The sequence below is a fragment of the Lepisma saccharinum genome, chromosome 18 (assembly GCF_977018435.1).
Source record: "Lepisma saccharinum chromosome 18, izLepSacc3.1, whole genome shotgun sequence".
NCBI classification, from domain to species: Eukaryota; Metazoa; Arthropoda; class Insecta; order Zygentoma; family Lepismatidae; genus Lepisma; species Lepisma saccharinum.
This window is the reverse complement of record NC_139246.1, coordinates 35,444,208-35,469,111: the sequence shown is the minus strand read 5'-3', so window position 1 is coordinate 35,469,111 and position 24,904 is coordinate 35,444,208. Positions and strand designations below refer to the sequence as shown.

At 39.9% G+C, this 24,904-nt stretch overlaps 1 protein-coding gene across 1 annotated transcript in view; it reads right to left on the bottom strand.

Annotated features, from left to right (window-relative positions):
* Positions 1 to 24,904, bottom strand: part of pigs (GAS2-like protein pickled eggs) — a 297,653-nt gene that overhangs the window by 19,629 nt on the left and 253,120 nt on the right. Inside the window, exon 4 of the mRNA XM_083140426.1 lies at positions 7,438 to 7,545. Within this exon, the coding sequence (XP_082996552.1) occupies positions 7,438 to 7,545 (108 nt within the window). The remainder of the gene's footprint in view (positions 1 to 7,437; positions 7,546 to 24,904) is intronic.

Sequence of the window (24,904 nt, the reverse complement as noted above, 5' to 3'; positions counted from 1 at the left end):
TTTTATATAAATTTTGGCGATCTTAAATAAAAAAATTGATTCTATATCCGAGTCATTCCATGCGAAATCAACACAGATATGTGCAATTTCCAACCTGACCATCTCCGATTTTCATGAAATTTGGTAAGTTGAAACTATGCATGGAACTTAGTAACTATGAAATTTTTTAGTATCGTTTGTGTTGTAATTGTTAAATTATTGAAGGTTAAAGTTCGCATAAATTGCCCTTTTTGAGCCCGCTTAGCTATACTAAATGTGCTGTAACTCTGCCCCCATTTGGCCCAGGAAGCTCAAATAAAGCTTACTGTACAGGGAATTGAACAAGCTTTCCAGTGATATATAACAAGCCCACCTTTGGATAAAAATATAATTTTGTCACGTGACTTTGACCTTGAATATCTCAAAACATGTTATCACCAAATATCGTGAAAAAAATATTTGGTCCCTCATCTAAAACATATCAAAAAATCATTCTGGGACTGCACTGGGATCAGAATATGCAAAATAATATGTGTAACTATGTGACTGATAAAAGTCTCATTACATGAAGTATGACGAGTCAAAAGTCTCTTAATACCCCCTACAAAATGTAAAGGAGTTATCCTGGTCATGAAAGAAATAGGTTAAGCACAGTGAGATCCCTAGCTCTGTGTGTGTCAAGCGCAGGCCCAGCATATTGTTGACCGCCATATTGAATTCAACGCAAAAAATTCAAAGGAAAGGGGGTGATGTGATATATCAAATCAGGCTATAATTTAACGAGAAATGAAGCGGCGAAGGTTTTTCCAAATTATGTAAACTTTGACCTTCAATAATTTAACAATTACAAGACAAACGATACTAAAAAAAATCATAGTTACTAAGTTCCATGCATAGTTTGAACTCCCCAAATTTCATGAAAATCGGAGATGGTCAGTTTGTGGGCTGTGTTGATTTCCTATGGAATGACTCATCTGTATTACCATACAATCTTTTTTCATGTAATAATAAAATGCAATATTAATAAATTGACATGTATTTATTAATATTTAATTTAATTATTTTAATTTAAACATTTATATTATTATTATCTACTATTATTAAGACACTGTGTTCGGCCCCCCATCCCCACCGACATCATACGCGAATCAAAACATTGTTACGGTCATAGGCGTGCGTAGACACTCTGTTTAAGGGGGGCAAAATCCTTGATGACAGTTCAGTCGGAGAAAGAAAAAACTTATTTTATCTCACTGTTTTATTTTTTGATAGTAATGTGGATAGTATTATTACGATTGAATTATTAAATAAAATTATTGAAAATATGCTAATAAATATTAATGTTCTAATAAACACTGGCGTATATAGCGTGTGTGTTCCAACCTCCTCCTTCATTTTCCTCCTCTGAGGTCCAGACTAATTTACATATAAGCATGATTTCGTACAGCAGATTCAAAACGACTACACATAATTTATTCATTTCCAATGTGTGACCAATTTATTCTGCGACCACATAGGTGTAACACCACTAGGCTAACGAATAAAATGTGTGAGTCTTGATAACAAGTAATTTACTGGAGAACTACATAGGAAACTTTCGTCGCCTTGAAGATACTTTATTTTTTAAAGAGAATAATATTGTTTAATAACACAAACAAGATTTCTATACACTACAAATGGGACACCAAGACCTTGAAACACTCGTTCCCTTACGGTGATGAGGTCAATAGCAGATCTTCAATGGGGACTTTGGCCATCGCCGTAGGGTTAGGCAAAATTCCATGACATTTTGATACATACATTCTTACAAATTAAAACTTTTTGATTTGATTTATTTTACTTCGCTTTTTGTGCCAATTTTGGCTAATTTGCGAAGATGAGGATGAGTGATGACATGATGAAATTGACGAATGGACACTTACAAACATCCATGCCCAAGCCAGGATTCTTCCCGGCGTCGTAGCGCGATGTGCTAACCACTCCGCCACGGGGGCCGGCACAAATTAAAACTAAATTAAATAAAAACAAAATATTGTTACAGACTTTAGAATTAATTTAAGTACATCAAACTAATACTTACACCAACAGAATTTACAATGTCTTACTTAGTTCGTACACAGGGTAAGAACAGGTTGCTTCATTGCATTTTCTCTTAAATCATCACTCATACTCATCATTTACCTAGAGATGTAGAAAAGCAGCCTAAAAGTACCCAAAATAGAAATACATCACTACATTTTTTTGCTAAGTGTGAGACGAAGGCAAATGATAATTGAGTGAAATTGATTGATATACTCACACAGAATTGTTCATTTTAGTACTCGAACTCGGAGGCGGAAGGAAGATAAATGCAATCATGGAGTGTGGTTGAGGATTTGAAGCATATACCTACTGATTGATTCTGGTGGAAAAGCCACTTGCTTTTAATGAAGTCATCTGCATGAACTACAGATGCAATGGACAGCATGATTATGTTGTAATTTCAAGAATTGCAAAGTGCGAAATTTTCTTGAGCTTGGTTTCTCTGTTTCACTTCGCTTAGAAAGATAGAAAATACATTTTGGAGCAGTGGCGTTCCAGAGGATCTCGCAACAGGAGTTGGATATCATGACCCCGAGGAAGGAAAAGGGGGGGGGGTTACAGCTACTCTTTTTCCCATAGTCAGTAGCCGACTCACAACAACAACAAAGATTTCAAGTTGCGAATCCTGAGCATGGATGTTCCTTCATCGATTTCATGCCATCATTGCTTATCTTCATCGTCGCGATTAGCCTCAAGAGGCAGAAAAGGCATGCAAAATAACACAGATACACACCTACTCGTCAGTAGCCGAGGATGGAATATAAGAGAACCTTTGTTAACAGCAGGTAAGTGGCCTTGTTTTAACTTTGATATACGGCCCTACGAAGCGGTCAATTTGTGCATATCAACACTTGTGAATGCTATCAGGTCATCTCTAATTACACGCTTTGCGGATAGGGATTTCGTCGGAACAGGCGTGGCCAAATGATCAATGGTGGCTGCTACTACCTTCGCCTTTTCCAAGTAAATTACATCAGAATGCCTTTGCTTTTCCACATAACTACCAACTCTTCAGAAACGGCTATAATCAGCCCAACTGACCACAGCAATTTGTTGATGTGGCCAAAAAGGTGAGAGTAATGATATGCCCTTACCTGATTTATTGGAAAACATTAACAAAAAGAACATTTTGGCAGAATGCGACGCAAAAATATCGTTAACATCAGCAAAAATAGTGGATACGGATTTCACATTCTCCTCCAGTGCAAAGAAACAGGGGAGGCAAGACAAAAATATATCAGGGGAAAAAATTAAGCAAACATTGAGAATATAATGACAAGCGTTATTAGGAGGGAGAGACCGAGGGGGGGGGAGGCGCAAATAAGGAATCTGGGAACTTTCCTACACTACGCCTGGGTAAAGAGAGCAAAGAAGCTCAGTGGAGATAGCGAACATGTGTGAAACGGGGGGGGGGGGGGGGAGGGGCTACTAAATGTGAGAAAATTTATTAATCACTCACGTAACAATGCAAGTGTAGTAAAAGAGTTGAAATGAAATAGTGTTTGTGAACTCCCAAGCAGTGTGAATGTGGAAGTAGACTGAGAGGAGGAAGGGTTAGGAAAATTGTACTAAAAATGTTTCATCCTTGTATGGTATGTACAGCTATAAAGGCTCATACTGGAAATAAATTCTATTCTATTCTACTTAAAATGAGAGCTCACTGGCCTTTAGAGCCGTCACGAACACCAAGGGGTTTTTACAAGGCATATGCCCTATGACGCAGGGGGCAAAAGAGAAGGGATGGCAATACAACTGAATTCAAGCAAAAGGCTGCCGAATAAGGACGCCCGCAGAGGGGGGTCAGGAGGAATGCTTGACCCCCCAAGATATCTGGGAAAACTGCACGAGTGGTGAAATAGTAGAGTGAAAACATGAATGAGGGGTGCCGTGAAAGACAGCAGATTAAGAGGTCTGCCACTGATCTTTGTGCATCCCGAAAAAGTGCAAAAGGACAAAGAACTGTTGACCTACAAACTGGCAAATGCTTATGGAAAGGAAATACGTCGAATCCAGATTTCATTTAAATAGTGAACTCAAGTCTGAACTTGACAACAACGCCAAGGTATTTTCAATTCAATTTTATTATTTGTAAAACAATAAAAGGTAATATTTGAGCTTTTATGACTTAAGGTCAAGGTGTGAAACCTTACTCTGCCCCTCAGTGATCGAGGTAGAAATTCTTATGGGGATGATTGTATGGAACAAAATGGAGAAAATGCAGTGGGTGGAGGGATGCATATGCAAATTATCCTACTTGAGGATGCTCTATGAGATTTTCCTTAACTGGGAGAATAACATAACCCCACGTTCCCCCCACTTTGCTGCCTCCCCAGAGAAAATATCCTGGTGTGGTCTTGCAGCCGGAAAATACGGGAAAATGACGTAGCTGCAGGTTCGACCCATATAAGTGCACCTCTGAGACGAGGAGGGGTGGGTTAGCACCAACGAAAGAAACTACTTACACAACCTCGTGCACCAAGCTGCACATATTTTATTTACAGACAAGACTTCGTAAATCCTTGGGCAGAAGAGACAAGGAAGCAAGGAAGCAACTGGGAGATAAAGTTAGTATTTGGAAAAGAAAACATCAGATTGAGCAAACTAACTCCTCAGGGTAGAGCTCTTCACAAGAAGAACGTGATTCCACAGCTTCTTCTTATTTTTGTTGTTAGTATTATTATTTTGTTTCTGTGCACACTAAAGGTTTGTCATACTTGCAAGTGATAATATGTTTCAGAATGTTAATGTATTAAGTGATTAAATATATACCGTGGCTAGGGATGTGAAACTTGGCCCCTTACATTAAAAAAGGAATATAAATTAAGAGTATTTGAAAATAAAATCCTTAGGAAAATATTTGGACCTAAAAGGGACGAGGAGACAGGTAAGTGGAGAAGGTTACATAATGTAGAACTATACAATTTGTATTCCTGTCCAGATATTATTAGAATAATTAAATCAAGAAGACTTAGGTGCAGTCCATGTGACACGAATGGGAGAGGAAAGAGGAGTTCACAGGATTCTTGTTGGGAAACCTGATGGTAAGAGACCTATAGGAAGGCCAAGAAGAAGATGGAGGGATATCGGTGAGATGGACATAAAGGAAATCGGTAAGGATGGAAAAGATTGGATTGATCTTGCCCAGGATAGGGACAGATGGAAGGCTTGTGTTGCTGCAGCAATAAATCTTCGGGTGTAAGAACGCTAGAGAGCTAGTTAGTAAATATACCGTGACTACGAGACAAAATTGGCATATAACCTCAGAAACTGGGTAAATTATGTTTGTGCATATTCGTGGCCTACCATGAAGTACAATTTTAAAATCCTTTCAAGGGGGATTAATTTTCTTTCTGGTTGTCTGCCAAAAAATACGTACTGGAATTTATTAGTTCTAGGCATGACAGGGAGTGGGGGGAGAAAAACTCACTTGACACCCACCAAATCCTTATTTCTGGGTCGCCCTTCACTGAACATTGTCGCCAGAACAAAATCAGTGCTGCAGAAGACAACCGCCAGAAGAATTCCGCGCTTCAAAAAGCTCCGCAATCTGCGAAGTTGGAAACAAAGGATTCCCGCGTTTTATGGCGGTTCACGGTGCAACGCTGTGACGCAAAGCCATGCAACCCTCAAAACAACGGAGCCAAGCATCTAATACACGTGCCTTCGTTTCCAAAGAGCTTACGGTGGAATCGGGCAGGTCTTCTCCACTCCCTCGACCCCTTTTGTCTGCCTGCTGGAAGATACCGGTGCTTCAAACCAGGTCGCGTTTGTTCTTTCTTCGCGGTACGTTTGGAGCCAATTGCGTATTGCGTAGCTCCTTTGCTGTTACAACAATGCACGTTGAGTCGGAAACTACTGCACAGAAATGATTGTAAGGCTACATGTGCTGTCTCTCATCTGGGCCTTGGTTCTGAGTCGGAAATGACTAAGGACCTTCAGTTTCTGCAAATGCGGTAACCGAAAAACATTGACAGCAAGGACGTATTTAGGGAGGGGGTCAACGGGGTCTGGACCCCCACCCAAAGACTTAACAAGTACTAAATTAAATATATATATATACTTGTTTACTATTTGTTGTTTCATAATCGATGGTTATAATTTCCTCTGAACTTACTGGAAGGCAAGGATTATAGCCTAATCCTTTGAAGGACAGTGCCAAAGATTTATGCTTGCACACTACTATTTATGATAATATGCATAAAATCTTAACCAGAAAATTTACTTTTCGCCAATCGTATCCAACATCTCTTTTTGTTATTCAACACACATTCAATTCTTCATCTATTTGACATTAATTTATTTGCCAGGGCACTTGTTTTTATGCAAATTATGCCGATCTTAACTACACGTACCCTAGGTAATGAATACGTGCTGTTACATATACCATAATTTTATTTATTCGTGTAACAATAATTTAATATTAATATATTTTAATTAGTATTTTATCAATTTAATGTAATTATAATTGACTTGTTTTTATATTATTATTATTATTAATGAGACACTTGGTTGGACCCCCTCCCCCAAAATATATTTATAGATACGTGCCTGATTGGCAGCTGCTGAAAAGTGATTGTGAATGGGTCCATTTCTATTAGCATGCAATTAGACATGTCATGTTAACTAAACTTTGTCCGTTTCGAGAGAGCACATCTTAAGTCCTCTTCAAGCGTACAATTTCTCTTTTCCCCGTCGTTGGGATCCAGTGCGCTAACCAACTCCTCCAACTCTCATCCTCCTCCCCTTTTCCTTATGTGTGTTTCCTAACAATACGGCGATAAGTGGATCTTAATAGCAAATTTTCAATGGCAACGTCTACCACCGCCGTAGAGTTAGGCAACACACCTAACTCCTTACATGGAAGCGAGTATTCAGGATTTAGGTGTCCCATTTTTATTACCGGCTTTGGATCATTACCATGACGGCTTCTATTATTTTTCTGGGCTCCTCGATGGCGTAGTGATTATTCTGTCGCATTGTAATCAAGAGGTTCCAGATTCGATACCCGGCAGAAGTACACAGTGCTTCAAATTCCACTCTAAACTGTAGGTCCTGTCCTGATTAGCCTGTCTATGCGTAAAGTGATTTTAAAGCAAACTTGGGAAGTGTAACGCAGGGTTGCCAGCACTTACAGCACACGTCTCGTCAGGAGAAAATGGCCGCCATTAGAGACTCACTGAAGAACACAAAAGTTCCTACAAATTACACTCTATCCTACAAAATAAATTTGCGTTGGGCATTTGTCTCTTGAATTGTTCCAGTACCTGTCTTAACTGCCTAAAATCAATATAAATAGAGGAGCTTGTGGTGTTTTGCAATGATTCCATGACAATGGTGACCTTCTGACTGTACAAAATATTGTTAGGCGTCACTTACCCTGACAAAGATGAGGACTTTGGTGTCTCCAATCCTGTACTTCCCCTCGGACACCCTGATCATCGGAAACTGCGTGGGGCAGGAACACCTTTCCACCAAATCGCGAACCTACAAAGAAGAAACAAAAACAGTAAGTGAAAATATAGTACAATGCATGTATGTTATTATGTACATTTCCAATACTATTTTTTTAAAAAATAACGAATACAGTAAGTGTTTTTTAAAAATTTTTGTGTGTTTTCTGTGTCATGTGTATCATTTAATCAGAATAATAAACATGTCATTAGATTTTTTTGCACTTGTTAGCCGAATTTTAAAATTTGCAGCGATAAGGTTGAGTCGGCTATTAGAATAGGCTATATTGCTGTATGATGTTACTGGTAGGGCCTACTTTAGGAGGCAACACCGATGCAAGAATAAATTACTTTTATTCCAATCTTTTATTAAATGATACATTTAATGTTTTAAGATTCAAAAATACAGGGTGATTCAAAAAGGACTTTACAACTTTGAAAGCATATATATATGTATTCAGATAACTTATAGAGTCGGTTGAGGTGCCATTGCAAAGCAAAACACATCAAGTTTGTTGGGTCTACGTGGCTACCATTTGTAATGTGGCATACATCCCACCTGAAGTCGATTTCATTCCAGACTTTCACCAGTAAGTCAGGCGTTAATTCGAAGTATCAGCTCAGCAAAATCAGCAGGTAAAGGTGGTACAAAAGCCCGATATTTAATGAAACCCCGCAAGAAAAAATCTAGCGGGGTCAAATCTGGTGAGCGAGGTGGCCATGCAACTGGACCTGCAAGACCAATCCACCGACCTGCGAATCGGGTATCAAGAAAATCTCGGACTCCTACGTGGTAGTGAGGTGGTGCCCCATCTTGCTGATAGTAAAGGCGTCCATCTTGGTCATCCTCGTCGAACTGACGAATTAGTAGCCATTTTCAAGAACATTGCTGACAGCGCTACTGGTGGGTGAGTTCGGTACTAATGGACTACGTGAATCAAAACTTGACGTGTATCGAAAGTTATCTGAATAACTTTGAGTCACCCTTTATAATGCTGGCGCCTGAATTATTTAAATTTTTGTCTACGCCTGAATACTCTATGAAACTCCTATAACACAAAATAAAGTCCGTGGTGGAACAGCCCGTTCAGGGCCAGTTCCTGCCAAGCCGCTTTTTACTGAGTGACGCAAGGTCAAGTCTCAAAAAATGCCATCTTCTGGCTTACGCCGTTAGTATACCATTTACTATTCTTATGGTGCTGGGTTAACGTGGATGAAACCTGGGACTCATCACATCAAAAACAAAAGCGCTAACCACTGGGCTACGCGATATCTCAGTCCAATACGTTAAATCTTTCTCATAGAGTATTGGGGAAGACAGGAACCGCGGTCGTCTAGTCGGAATGGCGTCTGACTGCCACGCGAGAGACCCAGGTTCGATTCCCAAGGTGAATGATCTAAGGTGGGAGTTTCTCTGGCCTTGTCCCAGCATCCTTCTTCAAATTAATGGGTACCTGGGGGTAAAGCCGGTCGGAGCGAGGTACTGATCACCGCCTCCAAGATGGCCGAAATCGAGAATATGTACCCTATGATTCCTACCCTAAATGTGCCTTCATGACACGGTGCAATATGTAGTGGCAGGGGCGCCGACTTGTCAAAATTATTGGGGGGGGGGCTCTGTTGACTGAAATAAATTAAATTAATGAATGACTCACTCTCTCCCTTATTTAAGTTTTGGCCTCAGTGTTCGGAATCTCATAAAAGCCCATGAATTCCTCAAAAATATCAAAATTTTTATTCACAGTTCGAATGCAGAATATTAATTGTCCATGGATGGATATGTCACAAGTTTCGTCAACCATAATAGCAAAATATTCCCGACTTTTAATATCTGCTACCACGGAGCTCAAAACAGATCTCCCTAATATATCAATGATCTCGTTCTGAATGTCATGTGAGAGCCATTTGTAGCCCAAACATCCCATCCACTACCCTAGTTCATGCACATCGTCTTTTGAAACTTTTTTTTAGTACAAATTTTAACAATACTCATAATTACATACTTGGTATATAGTAATAAGTCATGTGTTTTGCTGTCTCTGCCCCCCAAAGTTGATGGTCTAGAAAATTTTAAATGTGTATTTAAAGTTAAGTTCATGTGGCATAATTCAGAGTAAACTTTACAAGAGAAGCAAAATAATACATTAGATCCTCTTAAGCAAAATTATTTTGAGGGCTTTGCCCCCACATCCTTAACATTGGGGGGGCTCGAGCTACCCCCCAAGCCCCATGGAGTCGGCGCCTATGCTATTAGGGAAGACTTGTGTATATCAATAGACGATAGGACAAAAAAGGCAAGGAACTGACATATTAAGATTAATCATCCGGATAGAATTTAGCATGACAGAAATCTACACGAATACCCGCACAAAATATTAATCGCGCGAAATCAAATTTCAATGCGGGAATAAAAGGTCGTAAAGGAACACTCGTGAACAGGATTAAGAGCGAAACCAACATTCAGTACTGGAGTAAACGAAAAAGCAACGTGAGAAACTGATTAAGTGGATTAAGCGGGAAAATTTTCGCGGTTGTTCCTGTGACCCAGTTCATCCCCGAGCTGATTTTCTTCAGTTTCGTCACATCATCACATCACGCTGAAACCTGTCTTCAGTTTCCTAAAACCTAATCAGCCAGAATGATGACAACAGCTGGTTGTAATTGCTTTGGTTCAGTCTTTCGCGGAAACACGCCGGCGTAAGGGTGAAAAAATCCAGGAAATGCCCAAATGAGGAATCGTGAGAAGGCTAAAATGTAACGTGCTGTAGGAGAAAGATTTCCTCACCGGCTTCTGAGAAAGCTTTTGCGTAACACAATAAACGACATGATCCGCATTAGAGAAAGAGAGGGAAGGAGAAAGCCAAGAAAGTTATTAAATAAACAAACAAGATTCTACAAAGAAAAAGTAATTTGGAGCAAGAGCTACCTGGCCCGCGGAGAAAATGTTGATTGAAACAGTTGAGCATCAAGAGATAATTGAGTTGTAAGTCTGCATCGCCTAAGGCTTTGCTGCTACGCTCCTTGACCTCCCGGATTCCTGCAAAGCCTATGAAAAAGGGTCTTCAAACTTTGCGTCGTTATTCTACCTCTCTAGGTTGATCGCGACAATTAGGAAGAATCGTAAGAAATAGATGGGGCTTCTGGTGTCGTAGCAAACTGTGCTACACACTCCATCACAAAGACCTGCACACGTGGGCCTCCCCGATGACGCAGTGTTAGCGTCGTCGCCTTGCAATCAAGGGGTCCCGGGTTCGGTGGCGGCACACAGTAGTTCGGATCCCACTTTAAACTGTAGGTCCAATCCCGATTAGCCTTACTGTGCATAACGTGGATTTGAAACACCAAATCAATCAATAAAAAAACAGGAAACTTTTATGCATGCAAACTGGGACTGGACCTACAGTTTAAAGTGAGATACAAACCACCAGATTTATGGCCCAATCAATTATCGAAGTCGGATCCTCTTTAATACAAGGCAATCGAAATTATCCCCTTGGGCAGTGATTCCCAAACTTTTCGTTTCACGGCGCCCTTAGACTTTCAAGATTTTTCAGTGGCGACCAAGTCAGAATGTAGGCCAATCTAACACTTGCAACGTTGTGTTAGTAAACACATATTTCAAATTAAGAAGCATTTTATGTGTAAAAAGTACTTATTAAACACATATTTGGAACAATCATATCATTGATTCAATAATCAATATATTTGAATATTTCGCAGCGCCCCTCTAAGACAGCGCCCGCGGGAGGACACTGTCCTAAGGTATTGCAGACATAAGGGCTGAGACTAGAACAGTACAAAGGGTGAGTTTTTAAATTTTGTTACGTTGCTTTTCTGCCTCTCTAGATTAATTGCGATGATGATGAAATAAATGACAAGAGTCTGTGGCTTCGTAGCGCATCACGTTAACCACAGGTAGCACCAGCAGGTCCTTCATTCTGGATGTCTTAACATGACTGAAAAATATTTTTTCTTTTAGTGCAGTTCTTTGGTAGTTGACGGAAAAGCCATGAGAGTTAAATTCTCACAATTATAATTGTAACCTTCACTGTTATCTCTCACCCCTTGCAGATTCAATTCGGTTCAACTTTATGATCAAATAGGCTAATCGGGACTGAACCTGCCGTTTAATATGGAAATCCGAACTGGGAAATGAACCCAGGATACCTTGGTTACATCAACATCGTTTCTTAGCAACCGACGTGGCTTTCCCGACTTCCATTACTGGCGGTGATCCAATTTGTCACACTCTTTTTCTGGCAGAACATCTTGAGTACAGCGTGGGTGACTATTGATCTGAAAGAGCTCAGGACTCTGGTTCGGGATTCTAAAAATGGTAGTGATGGGATTCGATGCGTTGACTCGTCAGAAAACTGTTGAAAGGTATTTTACCCGAAATAGGCTACGCTGTAGTCTGAGAAAAATAAAGGTAACGAGGAGAATGCCTGAGCACCGTGCGGTGCGAGTTTCACGCCTGCACACTGCGCCTCAAGGCCAGCAGAGCAGGAGTGGCGGGAACGATTACGTTGAGGCGTAAGCAATAGTGCTGTGGAATGCGCCCTATTCACACAAGCTCCTCTGCCATGATTGCAGTGACACAATTAAGTGTGCCAACGGGACCGACGAAGCCTTCTGTTCGTTCACTCCCTCGGTTCTGCCCTCTTACGACCCTACAGCGCCGCCGCTCGCTCTGCAAACGAGCGCATACGAGAGCTCTCTTTTACAAGTATGACGGGTTGACGTGGCCTGGGATAGAGAATGATCCATGCAGAGGAAGTATAGGAGAAAGAAATAGCAGGGATGGCCAAGCTTGAAAGGTCAGAAAGCACAGAAGAATTCAGACGTGTGAAAACAAAAGAACGACATTGGGAGGGGTACTGAAGGAGCAGAAAGAGTAAATCATGCATTAAATGAGACAGATAAAACATCCTGACTGAAGTAGGTGAGAATAATAGATTGATAACGTAGAGGTAAGAGAAAGGAATCGAAAGAAGGTTGTAGGAGACAGTGTAAGAGGAAAATAAAACAGGGTTGTTAAATATCCAGGAACCCATACATTCCAATAGGTTCTATTTGGATCAGCTGCAGGACCGGAACCTTTTTTCTCGCACAATTTAAATCCGGTCCAAGTTGCGTATTGTTTCATTGAAAAAAGGTTCCAGGAACGAATTTAAATTGATTCGGAAAAAAGTCCCTGGACGGTATTTAAACTGAGCCGGAAAAAAGGTTCCTGGACCGAAATACTTTACAGATAAAAACTCTCTTTACGGCCCAGAACCCATTTACGCTTACTGATTTTCTCTCCTGGACCGGAATTGAATTTATTTAAAATTCCTGGACCTTTAACAACCCTGAAATAAAGGTTTCCAGGGAAGTAATGAGTGCAAAGATGGAAACAGAGAATAAGAGGAGCACAAACAAAAGTTAAAGCCAGTTCTCCATCTTTTGAGGCATCAGACGTTTCTTTTAAATAATTGTTTTAAGAAAAAATGCGAGCCGGAGAAGTTTCTTAACCCGACACAGCCTCCCCTGGATCCATTAAGACAGTGAGAAAAAATATACATATGACATCACGAAGACAGTATGATACAGCGTCAGGAAACCAAGCAAGGAGAATGTGAAAAAAAAATAGGGTACAAACATGGAAATAGCAAAGCAGCGAAAGAGAGAGATAAGACAATGGCTCTTGATCGGTAGCGTACTTACAATTTTAATAGCAAAGAGGTTGTGTTATTATTATTTTTTTAAAATTAGCAGTTGAAACTTGCATGTCTTTCTCGTCCGTTAAGGCGAAGAGTGACAGTTTCGCACCAGGTGTGCACGACCTTTTCCAACGACAAATCAAATCTTCAACGTCTCTTCTTTCCATTCATGTGTTATTCTACGCTATCTGAAGTGTGATATTCCTAAGACAACAAGTAAAATAATACTCCCATAAGCATAATGCTAAGTTATCTCCTCCTATGACCATCCAGCGTACATACATATGTTTCCCGAGCTCAGCGCGGGGAAAAATCAGTGGGGGAGGAGCTGTTTATGGTCCTCGCTCACGTCTGACTGGACACAAACTGTTCCTCCTGTCCTTAAACAGCACGATAGAATAGCAATTGCAGTTCTTAACGTATGTATAGCATTTTATACACTGAGGATTTTAATGCTAGTGATGACACTTCCCATATGCCACTGCTGCTGATATCACCTCTATGGCACTAAAATTTAAGGCTCGGCTGGACCTTTGGCATGCAAATGGGCGATTTTTTTCAAATTTTCCTCTCCATTCGAAAAACGTCTTGGATATTTCAAAATATGAAACATTACATCAGCTTAGAATTCCTTCTAGAGCATTGACGTGAATTTTCGTGTAGTTTTCTTTCACTGTTGTCTAGATATTCGTATCAATAGTTTCGTGATTACATAAGTCTATTAAACTTTGATAATATCTAGACAATAATGAAAGAAAACTACATGAAAATTCACGTCAATGCTCTAGAAGGAATTCTAAGCTGATGTAATGTTTCATATTTTGAAATATCCAAGACGTTTTTCGAATGGAGAGGAAAATTTGAAAAAAATCGCCCATTTGCATGCCAAAGGTCCAGCCGAGCCTTACAAGCAGCTTTTGTCACGAAAAAATAAGGAGAAACTTGCGCATAAAGAGGAACACTCGAATAAGGATGTCGCCAGAACTCAACACAATTCCACGAACAGAACAACCTCTCAACAAGAAATGCACAAAAGCAAGCAATCGCTTTAATTGCACAAGGCAAAGTAAACAATGACGAACAATGAGATAATCCACGAGATTGTCAACCACGAGAAGAGCGAATCCAAGCGCTTTTACCACTGGAAACGAAGGTGCAATGGACCTTGCCCGACGCCATGCTACTATTTACCCTTTGTATCATCAGTAAAGCTTGGAATATGCAACTATTGCGCTGTGAAGATAAACAAACACGCTTCATCATGGTTGAGCAAGCATATATGGCGATTTGGAGCTCCAGAACGATACAATTAACAACAATTAAAAAGGTTGGTGCTTTATCCAGAAGACAAATCGGGGTGCTCGAGTGGTGCATGATGTGGGTTGGGTGCGTGGGCACCCTCAAGTACATTGTAGAAAGTTCCTTCTTCGGAATTTCGTGACGAATCGTCGAGAGCTTTGTTTACCAGATTGTATGCAGCGTGGTGGATGTCCTTGCGAGAGAATTCTTTCCGAAGAAGAAGGGGATCGTCTTTCACCACAACAAGAGATAAGCCGATAATAATTATGCACACGGAACCCAAATTGTCAATGTCTTGGCGGCAGTGACATAACTGCTGATGCATTTTTTGTGCACCAGCACAGATAAAAGTATCAAAGGGTACTTTTATCCATGTGATGCACTATATGCTAGAATGTTTACTTCGTACAGCTCACCCAGAGGTCCCAGGTTCGAATCCTGGCCTGGGCATGGGTGTTTGTGTGTCTCTTCATCAATTTAATCATATCACCAATGATTCTCATCTTCGCAATTAGCCAAAAGTGGCAGAAAAGTGACGTAAAGTGAAACAAATCAATCACAGACAGTGATTAAGCCGGACATCGCTTAATCCGGACAGGATAAAAAAGGATGTAGGGTTTTAAATGTGGCAAGAAGTCAACAAAAGAACTTTCCAAAGAAAAGACAGTCAACCACTGATGAAATTCTGTTTCCCGCAGACTTTGTACCGTACTGTATAGTGTACTTGGGCATATGCCCTTTAAATGCACCATAATAAACGTGTTTTATTGTTATAAACGGAGTTTTAATGCACTTTCTACTGTTCTTTTAGGTTATTTCAGTTAATCCGGACTTTCGTTAAACCGGTCAACTTATCCCCTCCTTAGTCCGGATTAACGAGGTTTTACTGTATTATTTTGCATTTCACTCTAATTAGAAGCATAAATTTGCCAGAGTTTTCCTTCAAAATATTTAAAAATTACATCAGGACATTAAAATACCTGTTATGTAATCACAAAATACAGTTTATCACATAATATTGTTAGACTACGCGAAAGTGTCGCGCCCCATTTTTGCGAACCCCGAGAATAATCAAAACATCGGAAAAGTATCGGTAAATAAAATCGAAACGATACTTCTCGATACTGATATCACTGGTACCAACCGATACCTAAACACCGGAATCGGCTGAGCCTTAATTATTATTACCACTAAAATGTAATCTTGATGCAACAATCCTAAACCAAGGGCTGACAATCGGACTGCACCTCCCCCCCCCACACCAACAACTTGAGATGCATCAAATTACGGTTGCACCCTTTTGGTACATACATTGGTACAGTTGAACGTGTTGATCTTTTCCTTGCGCGATGCGTGGTCAGCGCATAGTCTCTCATCGCCGCCATATTTGTGGCCACATCACATACAAGCATATCTGCAATTGTCCTCCCAAAACCGGAGATCGCGACTTATTTTGAGATGATTATGGAAGATGAAATGATGAGACAACACAAGGAATCCTCAGGTTTCCTGGATGCGAAGTACGATACGATAACCACTACACCATAGAATCCACATGCAAGGGTGCCCGCAAAAGGGGGGGGGGGGCAGAGAAGACACTTGTCCCCCCTGAGATTTCTTAATGTAATTCGAATGGTGAAATTCTAGCGATAATTTATTTAAAAATATATTGTTTTCTGTGACTTACAGGAAGTAATTGATTGATTTGCTTTATTTTACTTCGCTTTTTGTGCCACTTTTGGCTAACTTGCGAATGATGAAATAACACTCGCAAACTAGACCGGGATTCGAACCCGGGGCCCCTGGCGTCGTAGCGTGATGTGTTAACCACTCCGCCACGAAGGCCGGCTACAGGAAGTAAGTTACAGCAACTATTATTATTATTATTATTATTATTATTTGAAGTAGGGTTACATTTAACCTCACATTCTATTTTACACTGATGATCTAACTATAAAAAACAGTTTTTTGTCCTACATGAATTAATGTTAAGTATACAGTTATGAAAATTGTTTTTAGATACACAGAATATGGAAATTACAAATGAATGTAATTTAGAAAAAAGACATAAGTAGTAGTAGTTGTAGTAGTAATGACATATGGATAAAAATGAAAAGTACTAATATGAAACATATGCATATATTAAAATTGTAGTTAATGTCTCCTAACGAAAAATATAAAATGTATTATAGTATATAGAAAAACAGATACGTATAATCTATTATATAGATATATAATGTTTGTGTGGCTATTTGTATAGATCCTTAGGTATCTTATATTGTCTTAGTTGTGTATAGTTTTGATATATCTAATAGAATCCTTTGACTCCTATGTTATGAATTCTATTCTTTTAGCCTGGTTTAATATACCTGCTATTGGATGGATATTTTGAAGCTAAGTAGTGTAGAGATATAGGAGTTGGAATGTAATGATGTTATTCTTCTTTAAGTCTTCTTCTAATTCCTCTTCTCATGTAGTAATGACAATACTAGTAATGACAATAATAATAATAATGATAATAGTTTCTATGACTCTGCCTCTCCGCCCCCCCCCTTAAAAATATCCTACGATCGCCCTTGGACACAGAGTATACATTTTGACCCCGATACCCAACAGTAGCCGATGCAGTGTAAGAAGATGGAAACCACCGTTTACAAAGAGAAGGACATAAGCTTAGGAACGCAGCACAATAAAAATAATAATAAAAGGCCTGGTTCTCGAGCCACGTCACACCCTCACCTTAGGTCAAGGGAGTGTCTGGGAATGGTTAAGCGGGGCCGTAAATCACTTTCAACTTCCCGAAATTCAAAGCGAGTGTCTGAGATAAGTTGAGGGCAAGTTCTTAATGCTTATTTTTCTTCTTACATCCACGGATAGGCTCTACTTGCACGTTATAATAGAAATGCTTTGAATGATTTCTGATGTGCTTGTACGACAATGCGTATTGATACGAATCTGAAGCAGCAAATTAATTATCATCGTATGATGTTCAATAAAAAAAATCTATCAGTGCATCTCAGGCTTACGAATTAAAGTGAACGAATTATTCATGCAAATAGATTCAAAGGAATAGATTCACGTGAGTCGAGAATCGAATCACAAGAATCGATTCAGGTGTCGAGAATCGATTCTTTGAATCGATAGAAGAGTTCCAGCGACCCGAAAATGAAAAAGTGTCGAATGATGAGACGGGCCGCGGTGGTTCAGTGGATTATCTCAGGTAGGAATATTTCCGATGCTTATCACATCACCCCCAGTATGGTCGAGATCGAGAATGTGTGGGGTCCAACCTCCACCTGACGGCGCAATGCGCAGGACAGGGTGGGAAATGTTGGGGGGGGGGATTTCCCCCCACCAACAATCTTGGCCTCAAAAATTTCCCCACCAAAAATTTCCGGGGGGAGAGTTTTTGATATAACAAACAAAAGGTAAGTAATTTCAAATATACTTTACTAAGAATAATATCGAAAACACACGAATTAGTGTAGTTGTGAGTATTGAATGCATTCTCTCTCAAGAGATCGTTAGGAAATCTACATTAATACGCACAATAAAAGTAAAACAAGAATGCAAAACAATAATAACTATGAAATCTAATTGATTTATATTAAACTAAACAAAAACTTACACATAATAAAACCACTTCAACTATTTCATAATTTATTAACGTCTTTAACCAGTTGATAAAGAAATTAGCTTCTTTGCAATATCTGATATGTACGAGTATAAAAGTACCAAATTAATTTCCTGTATGCTATTAATAATAATAGTATTATTTGTAATACATTTTTAATTGAGAAATTTATTTTTACTTTTATTAACATTAAAAATATGTATATATTTGTGGGGGAGAGGGTTTGAAGATGAAGAACTTTCTCCCCCCTCCCGTTTTCAATGATTTCGCACCCTGGCAGGATAGAATTATGAGAATGTAAATATAGCCATAAGAATAGCTCCACTGGCTATTGTATTTTCGTTATTTAGAATCGTTTTTCTTAACACTATTGGCTAATCGCGACGATGACCCTAGTGAATATGATGGAATTGATGACAGGACACTCATAAAGAACCCCTATGTGCAGGATCGAATCCAAAAGTAGCAGAAATTCGACGTAAAATAACAACACAATCGCTCCACAAGAATCGATTCATGTGATTTGAGTAATAAGAAAACGGCTCAAAGGAATCTAATGATAAGAATCAGTTCACATGAATCCAATAATGAGAAGGAATGGTTATCGGCTCATCATTACCAGGAACTCCACGTTTACCCGACCATATATCGGAGCGGGTCTCCTCCATTCATCTGGGCGGAGTCGCATTGGCTAAGGCAGATGCAGTAAATATTACCAAAGGCTGCTGCACCTGTTTCTCTCTCTGTGTCGTTATATTTGTCCGCAGGCGCTCGCAGGACACGCAGATAAGCGAAGCAATAAATTCACGCGTCCCCTACCTGACGCCTTCGCGAGAAACAAACGGACATAATTCTAACGCCCTCTCAACCATTCTTTCCACACGTGCTCCAGCTTCATACCACGTGACTCACGTGGCGACATTTCTCAACGTGTTCTTGGTTTGCCTTTCGTCGCTATTGTACGCCTCTAGGCCAGTCGTGGCGATGAGGATGAGTGACGAAATGGGTCAAAAGTTCTACTACTCCATCATGAACATGACACCAACGTACACCTTCAACTATAATATTGATGCGCTTCAGTGGCGTATACGGAGTCCAACATCTGGACTATGTCACGTGGTCCTAGCCTATGAATAGAAATAAATTTACCAACTCCTATAGAAATAAATTTACCAACTCCTATAGAAATAAATTTACCAACTCCTATAGAAATCAGGTTGCCAACTCACAAGAAATCAGGTTGCCAGCTCACAAGAAATCAGGTTGCCAGCTCACAAGAAATCAGGTTGCCAGCTCACAAGAAATCAGGTTGCCAACTCACAAGAAATCAGGTTGCCAACTCATAAGAAAACAGGTTGCCAACTCATAAGAAAACAGGTTTCCAACTTATAGGAAATCCGGTTGCCAGCTCATAAGAAATAAGGTTGCCAACCCCAGAATCAGCATCATCATATATCACTGATATGAATAATATTATTTACAATTTCTGATCGATTTTTCTCCTGTATTTTATTCTCTAGACTTCAGGCTTCGCAAATAACCTAGGTAGCCTAGAATATACGCTCCTGATGCACTTGTACTTTCAGGGAAGGACAGGGACAAACACAAAATGATTGACACGCAATCGCGAGTCGAACGTACAACCCTTGCTAAGGCGAGTCACACACCGGGTCCGATACAAGTCGGGCCGATCTCCGCGACAGAGTGGTTAGTACAGCGTGCTACGACGCCAGGGGTCCGGTTCGAATCCCGATGAGCGATGATTAGATGAAATTGATGAAGGGACATCATCCCTAGGTTGGGACTGAAATCACTCAACGCATTCGCAACGATACAAATTCTATATCGCAGAAATAAAAAGAAAACGCTATTATACTTTACTTTCGCAAATAAGTCCTATACTCTCACTCTTTAAGGGCAGGGGGGAACAGTTTGTGTCCATTCAAACGTGAGGACCCTAAACTGCTCCTCCCTCACAGACCTTTCCCTATAGTGAGGTGAAGAAAGTTAGGTCTGTGTGCTGGATGGCTGTAGGAGGTGAAAACTTAGCATTATGCTTATGGGAGTATTATTTTACTTGTTCTCTTAGGAATATCAATCTTCCGATGGCATAGAAAAATATATCAACAGAAAGAGGACTGATTGAAGATGTGATTGGCAGGCGGAAAAGTCTAAACTTCCATTTGATTAGAGTTCTTTTCTCCATAAGGAATACATGGGATTCTGAACATCGTACGTACCTAGGTTAATGATCAACTTTAAAATCCGCTTCCACTTGCAACATTGAGAGAAATTCATACTTTTTAGTAGCAGTGCCCATTCCGACGATATTCACAACTGGTGGGAAACTGCCACTCTTCGCCTTAAAATTGAAACTATTCCGTATCGAATCTGCATGCGCCACACAAAAAGACCACTTAGGATATGTATGTATGCATCCTATCCTAGTTTGTATGTGCAGATGGTTGCCTCACGACTCAGCGCTCTCGTCTTTATCCTAAACGATATGCAATCTTCCAAAGCTGTGATGTACCGCGGGCTCCGTACTTATCAGGATATTTTCTCTTTTTATTTTAATGGAACTTCAATTCAGTCCGCGCTTTCCATAATTCACCACGTGCATCAGAATGGTGAACCAAAAATGACGCCAAATTCGGTGAAATCTGAAAAGCTTCGCGTTTATTAGGAAACAGTCACTAAAAGTGACTAAATCACAGAATATTTTTTATGAATATTATATATTTTCACGTAACGACATCTCACTTGTCATTCCTTGTAAAAATATCGAATATTGCGAATGGAGGCTGCATGTTGTAGCAGAACACGGACACATGTTTTTATTTCTTTGCATACAGGTAAAGCAGCAGTACTACTTACAATGCCGATAGTTTATGCCTGCATTCAGTTTATTCGTACTCTGTGTACCAAAATTGCTGCAATGCCAGGTTCGATACCCCGAAGGCTTTATTTGTGTGTGTTTCCTCGAAGATATTCGCCATTCTTATCGTTGTGCTCAACGGAGAGTAAGACAGAGATCCGGTTCAGCCTTACGTGGAAGTGACAGTTCCTATTAACCTTTCTGTCCTTGCGAGATTCTATCTAATTTTCTTCCGGTTTCCATTTCGCGATTTTAACACGCCAGTGTTTCCATCCGTTTTTGTTCTTGTATACTGGTTAATATGATACACTCTACCGTCCATCTCCGGAGCAGCCGAACGAAAACAAAGTATCTGCGCAAGTAGTGACGCGACACGGCTCCACCAATGAACACGTGAGAGGAACGGGTTTGCGTGGAGGGGGAAAGCGACTGCAGTTACCAGCCTTTCCAGGAGCGTGTACTTGCTTTGCTCTGCCCATTCGAACCTTCCCCCCCGCCACTTTTTTGCCGCTTTGCGCGGCTTTGCCCCAGAGGTAGTTGGGACAGGAGAATAAGAGAGGGGGAAAAGAAAAAGAGAAAGATGAACAGATAAAAAGGAAAAGAAAATTAGGAGAGAAAATAAGAAAGAGAGGGAAAAGCGAAAAGGGGACGACAGAGAGGGAAAAAGGGAGTTGGAGGGAAAGAGAGAGGGAGTTGAAGGGAAAGGGAGGAAGAAATGTGAAAGGGGGAGAGGGAGTTGGAGGGAAATGGAGTAAGAGAGGAGGGGAGAAGAGAAAAATACAACGAGAGAGCGAATTAGAGGGAGAAAAGATAAAACTAAGAAGAAAGAGAAGCAACACAAATTGGATAAAGAGAAGCAGTTGGAACCTCGAAAGCATAAGAAGAATTGGGTCTACATCGCAACATCAGTTCTAACACCTGCTCGATGTTCTCTCAGGGGTCGAAACGTGGAAGCCCCTTTGTCTTTCCTGGAATCCGAACACACCCTCCGGAGGACCTCCCTTTGATGCAATCCCTCCTAGACCTCTGCTAACCTCTGCTCCGACCACTTGTTTAAACTCCCTATTTTGTATGCATAAGTAATTTAATATCCGTCTCCTTATATGCGGCAAGTGTCAGCAAGGTCGCACGTGATTAATGCCTAGCTGCGATTTCACGGGAGAGGTGGTACCCGACCGTAAATTCCACGACCAAAACAAAAGGTGAAAAAGCGTGAAACCCTGACGCCATCACATCCCCTTTCATTTACAAGGTGCGTCTTTCTGAATGGGGGCGCCTAGGGAATTAAGAAAAAGTTGTTTAAAATCCACTAGTTGTCTCTTCATTTACTGAAAAGTTCTTCACGCTCTAGCGTGTATTTTCTTCCCATTCGCAGTCTCTTATTATTCTCTATTTCAGTCTTATCCACAAGTAGCTCTATGTATTCCTCACCCATAACTAATGTAAATTGGGAGTAAGTTTAGAATCTTTTCTGGTGGCGAATAATGAACAGATTCTCTCGTGCTATCGACCAGGCAAGTTGTGGAAAGGATTGAAAGCTTTCGAGAGCTAACGTCATTCTCATCTTCAATGAAGGAGAGTGGCAGTAGCTCTCGAAAGCGTTGGACCCATTCCAGAACTCACCTGGTCTATAGCCCGAGCGAATCCGTTCAAAAGCCTCAATTTCTTCCTCATCCATAGAGTATAGCCTGCTTTTTCGTTCACTATCCCCTATTCCTTCCTCATTCATATTCTCTTACGTGTTCACTTCACTTTCTTTTTCCTCTCGTTCAATCCCTTTATTTATTCCATCTCTTCCTTCGGCTTTATACTTCTACTGGGGGCAAAAAGAAAACTAACTAACTCTCTCGTCTTCTTAAGGCTCGGCTGAACCTTTGGCACCCGAATTGGCGATTTTTTTAAAAAAAAATCCTCTCCATTTGAAAAACTGCTGTCATATTCCAAAATATGAAAAATTACATCAGCTTAGAATTGCTTCTAGAGCATTGACGTGAATTTTCGTGTACTTTTCTTTCACTGTTATCTAGATTTATCAATAGGTTAATAGACTTACGTAATCACGAAACTATTGATAATATCTAGACAACAGTGAAAGAAAACTACACGAAAATTCACGTCAATGCTCTAGAAGCAATTCTAAGCTGATGCAATTTTTCATATTTTGGAATATCACAGCAGTTTTTCCAATGGAAAGGATTTTTTAAAAAAATATTCGCCCATCCGGGTGCCAAAGGTCCAGCCGAGCCTTAAACCAGAAGGTTTATGACTGAAGCAACACAAGCCTTCCATCTGTCCTACCTTGGGCAATATCAATCCACAATCATCCTTACAAATTTTCTCTAGGTCCATTTTCGTCTTGGCCTTCCTACAGGTCTCTTACCATCAGGTTTCCCAAAAATAATCCTGTAAACTCTTCTCTCCCATTCATGCCACATGGCCTACCCACCTAAGTCTTCTTCATTTAATTATTCTAATAATATCTGGACATGAATACAAATTATGTAGTTCTAAATTATGTAACCTTCTCCACTCATCTCTCACCTTATCCTAGATCTAAATATTTTCTTAAGGATTTTATTTTCAAATACTCTTAATTTATGTTCCTCTTTTAATGTAAGTGACCAAGTTTCGCATCCATGTAATACTACAGGCAAAATTACTATTTTGTATATTCTAACTTTTAGTTTCTTAGATATTATACGAGAAAATAAAAGTTTATGAAGAGAACAGTAACTTTTCTAACGTTGGAAGCGACCCCGGCACCCAGCCAGCGTCGAATGACATGGGTACCTGGGGGGAAACCTTGGGAGGGGGGGGGGTAAAGGCGGTCAAGGGCGTGATGCTGATCACATCAACCCCACTCACGACCGGATCAAGAAAGTGTGGGGCGTTACCCCCACACCCCCTATACGCCTTCATGGCGTGGTGCTAAGCACAGGGGAGTACTTTACCTTTTTTAACACGTATTTGTATTGGGTAACCCAATATTTCTTTCCAAATACTCTACTTTCTTATATAGTACTTTTTCTTGCACAGTGGTCTCTCTTTAATTCAAACAGAAGTATATTCCCCTTGAAACCATTTTTAATGACATGATATTCTTGTCAATTCGAATGTTTTTCTTATCCCCTTGGAGTTCGAATTGAAAAGAGTCCAGTGTAAAGTATTTTATTAAATCCTCTTTCATTCTACTAAATCGTGGAATTCTTACACAGAGAAGAAAGAAACTTTGTTTGGAATAACAAAAAAATAGTTTTTGCCAACCAAACATTTATTTCAATAGGCAACAAACAAACGATAGTCCAGCAGAAACAAATTATTTCAGTAATTGTGCACATTTGTTTAGAGCTACAAAACATTTTGGTCAAAATTACCAAATTTTGGTTTATGGTTATCAAACAGTTTAACCAATCGTATTTTGTTAATGCAAAGAAATCAGTTTTTGTGTGTGTATTTCATACAGAAAAGTAAATGCATCATCTGAAACAAAAAAATGCAGGAACTCTGTAACTCAGAGCTAATGTTTAAGTGCATCATCGAGAAAGATGCAGGAAGGTGTATTAGAAACGCACCAGCTGATGCATTAAAGTTAATCTCGACAGTAATACTCACTTCCACAAAAATGCACAAACATTAATGCTGGGCCGATACCACTTTGAACCGATACTCTTACAGATACCCACCGATACTTCAAAATTACAATAATTAAAATTTGTTCAAAATATTGATCAATATTGGTGTAAATATTTTTCTCGAATTATAGGCTTCAATTTACCAAGAAATTTGCTTCAAGAATTTCATCAGAATATGTTATGTAATACACAATGCAAAATTTGTGCAAAATAAAAATGAAGTTTGAATTTTGCATAATTTCCAGGAT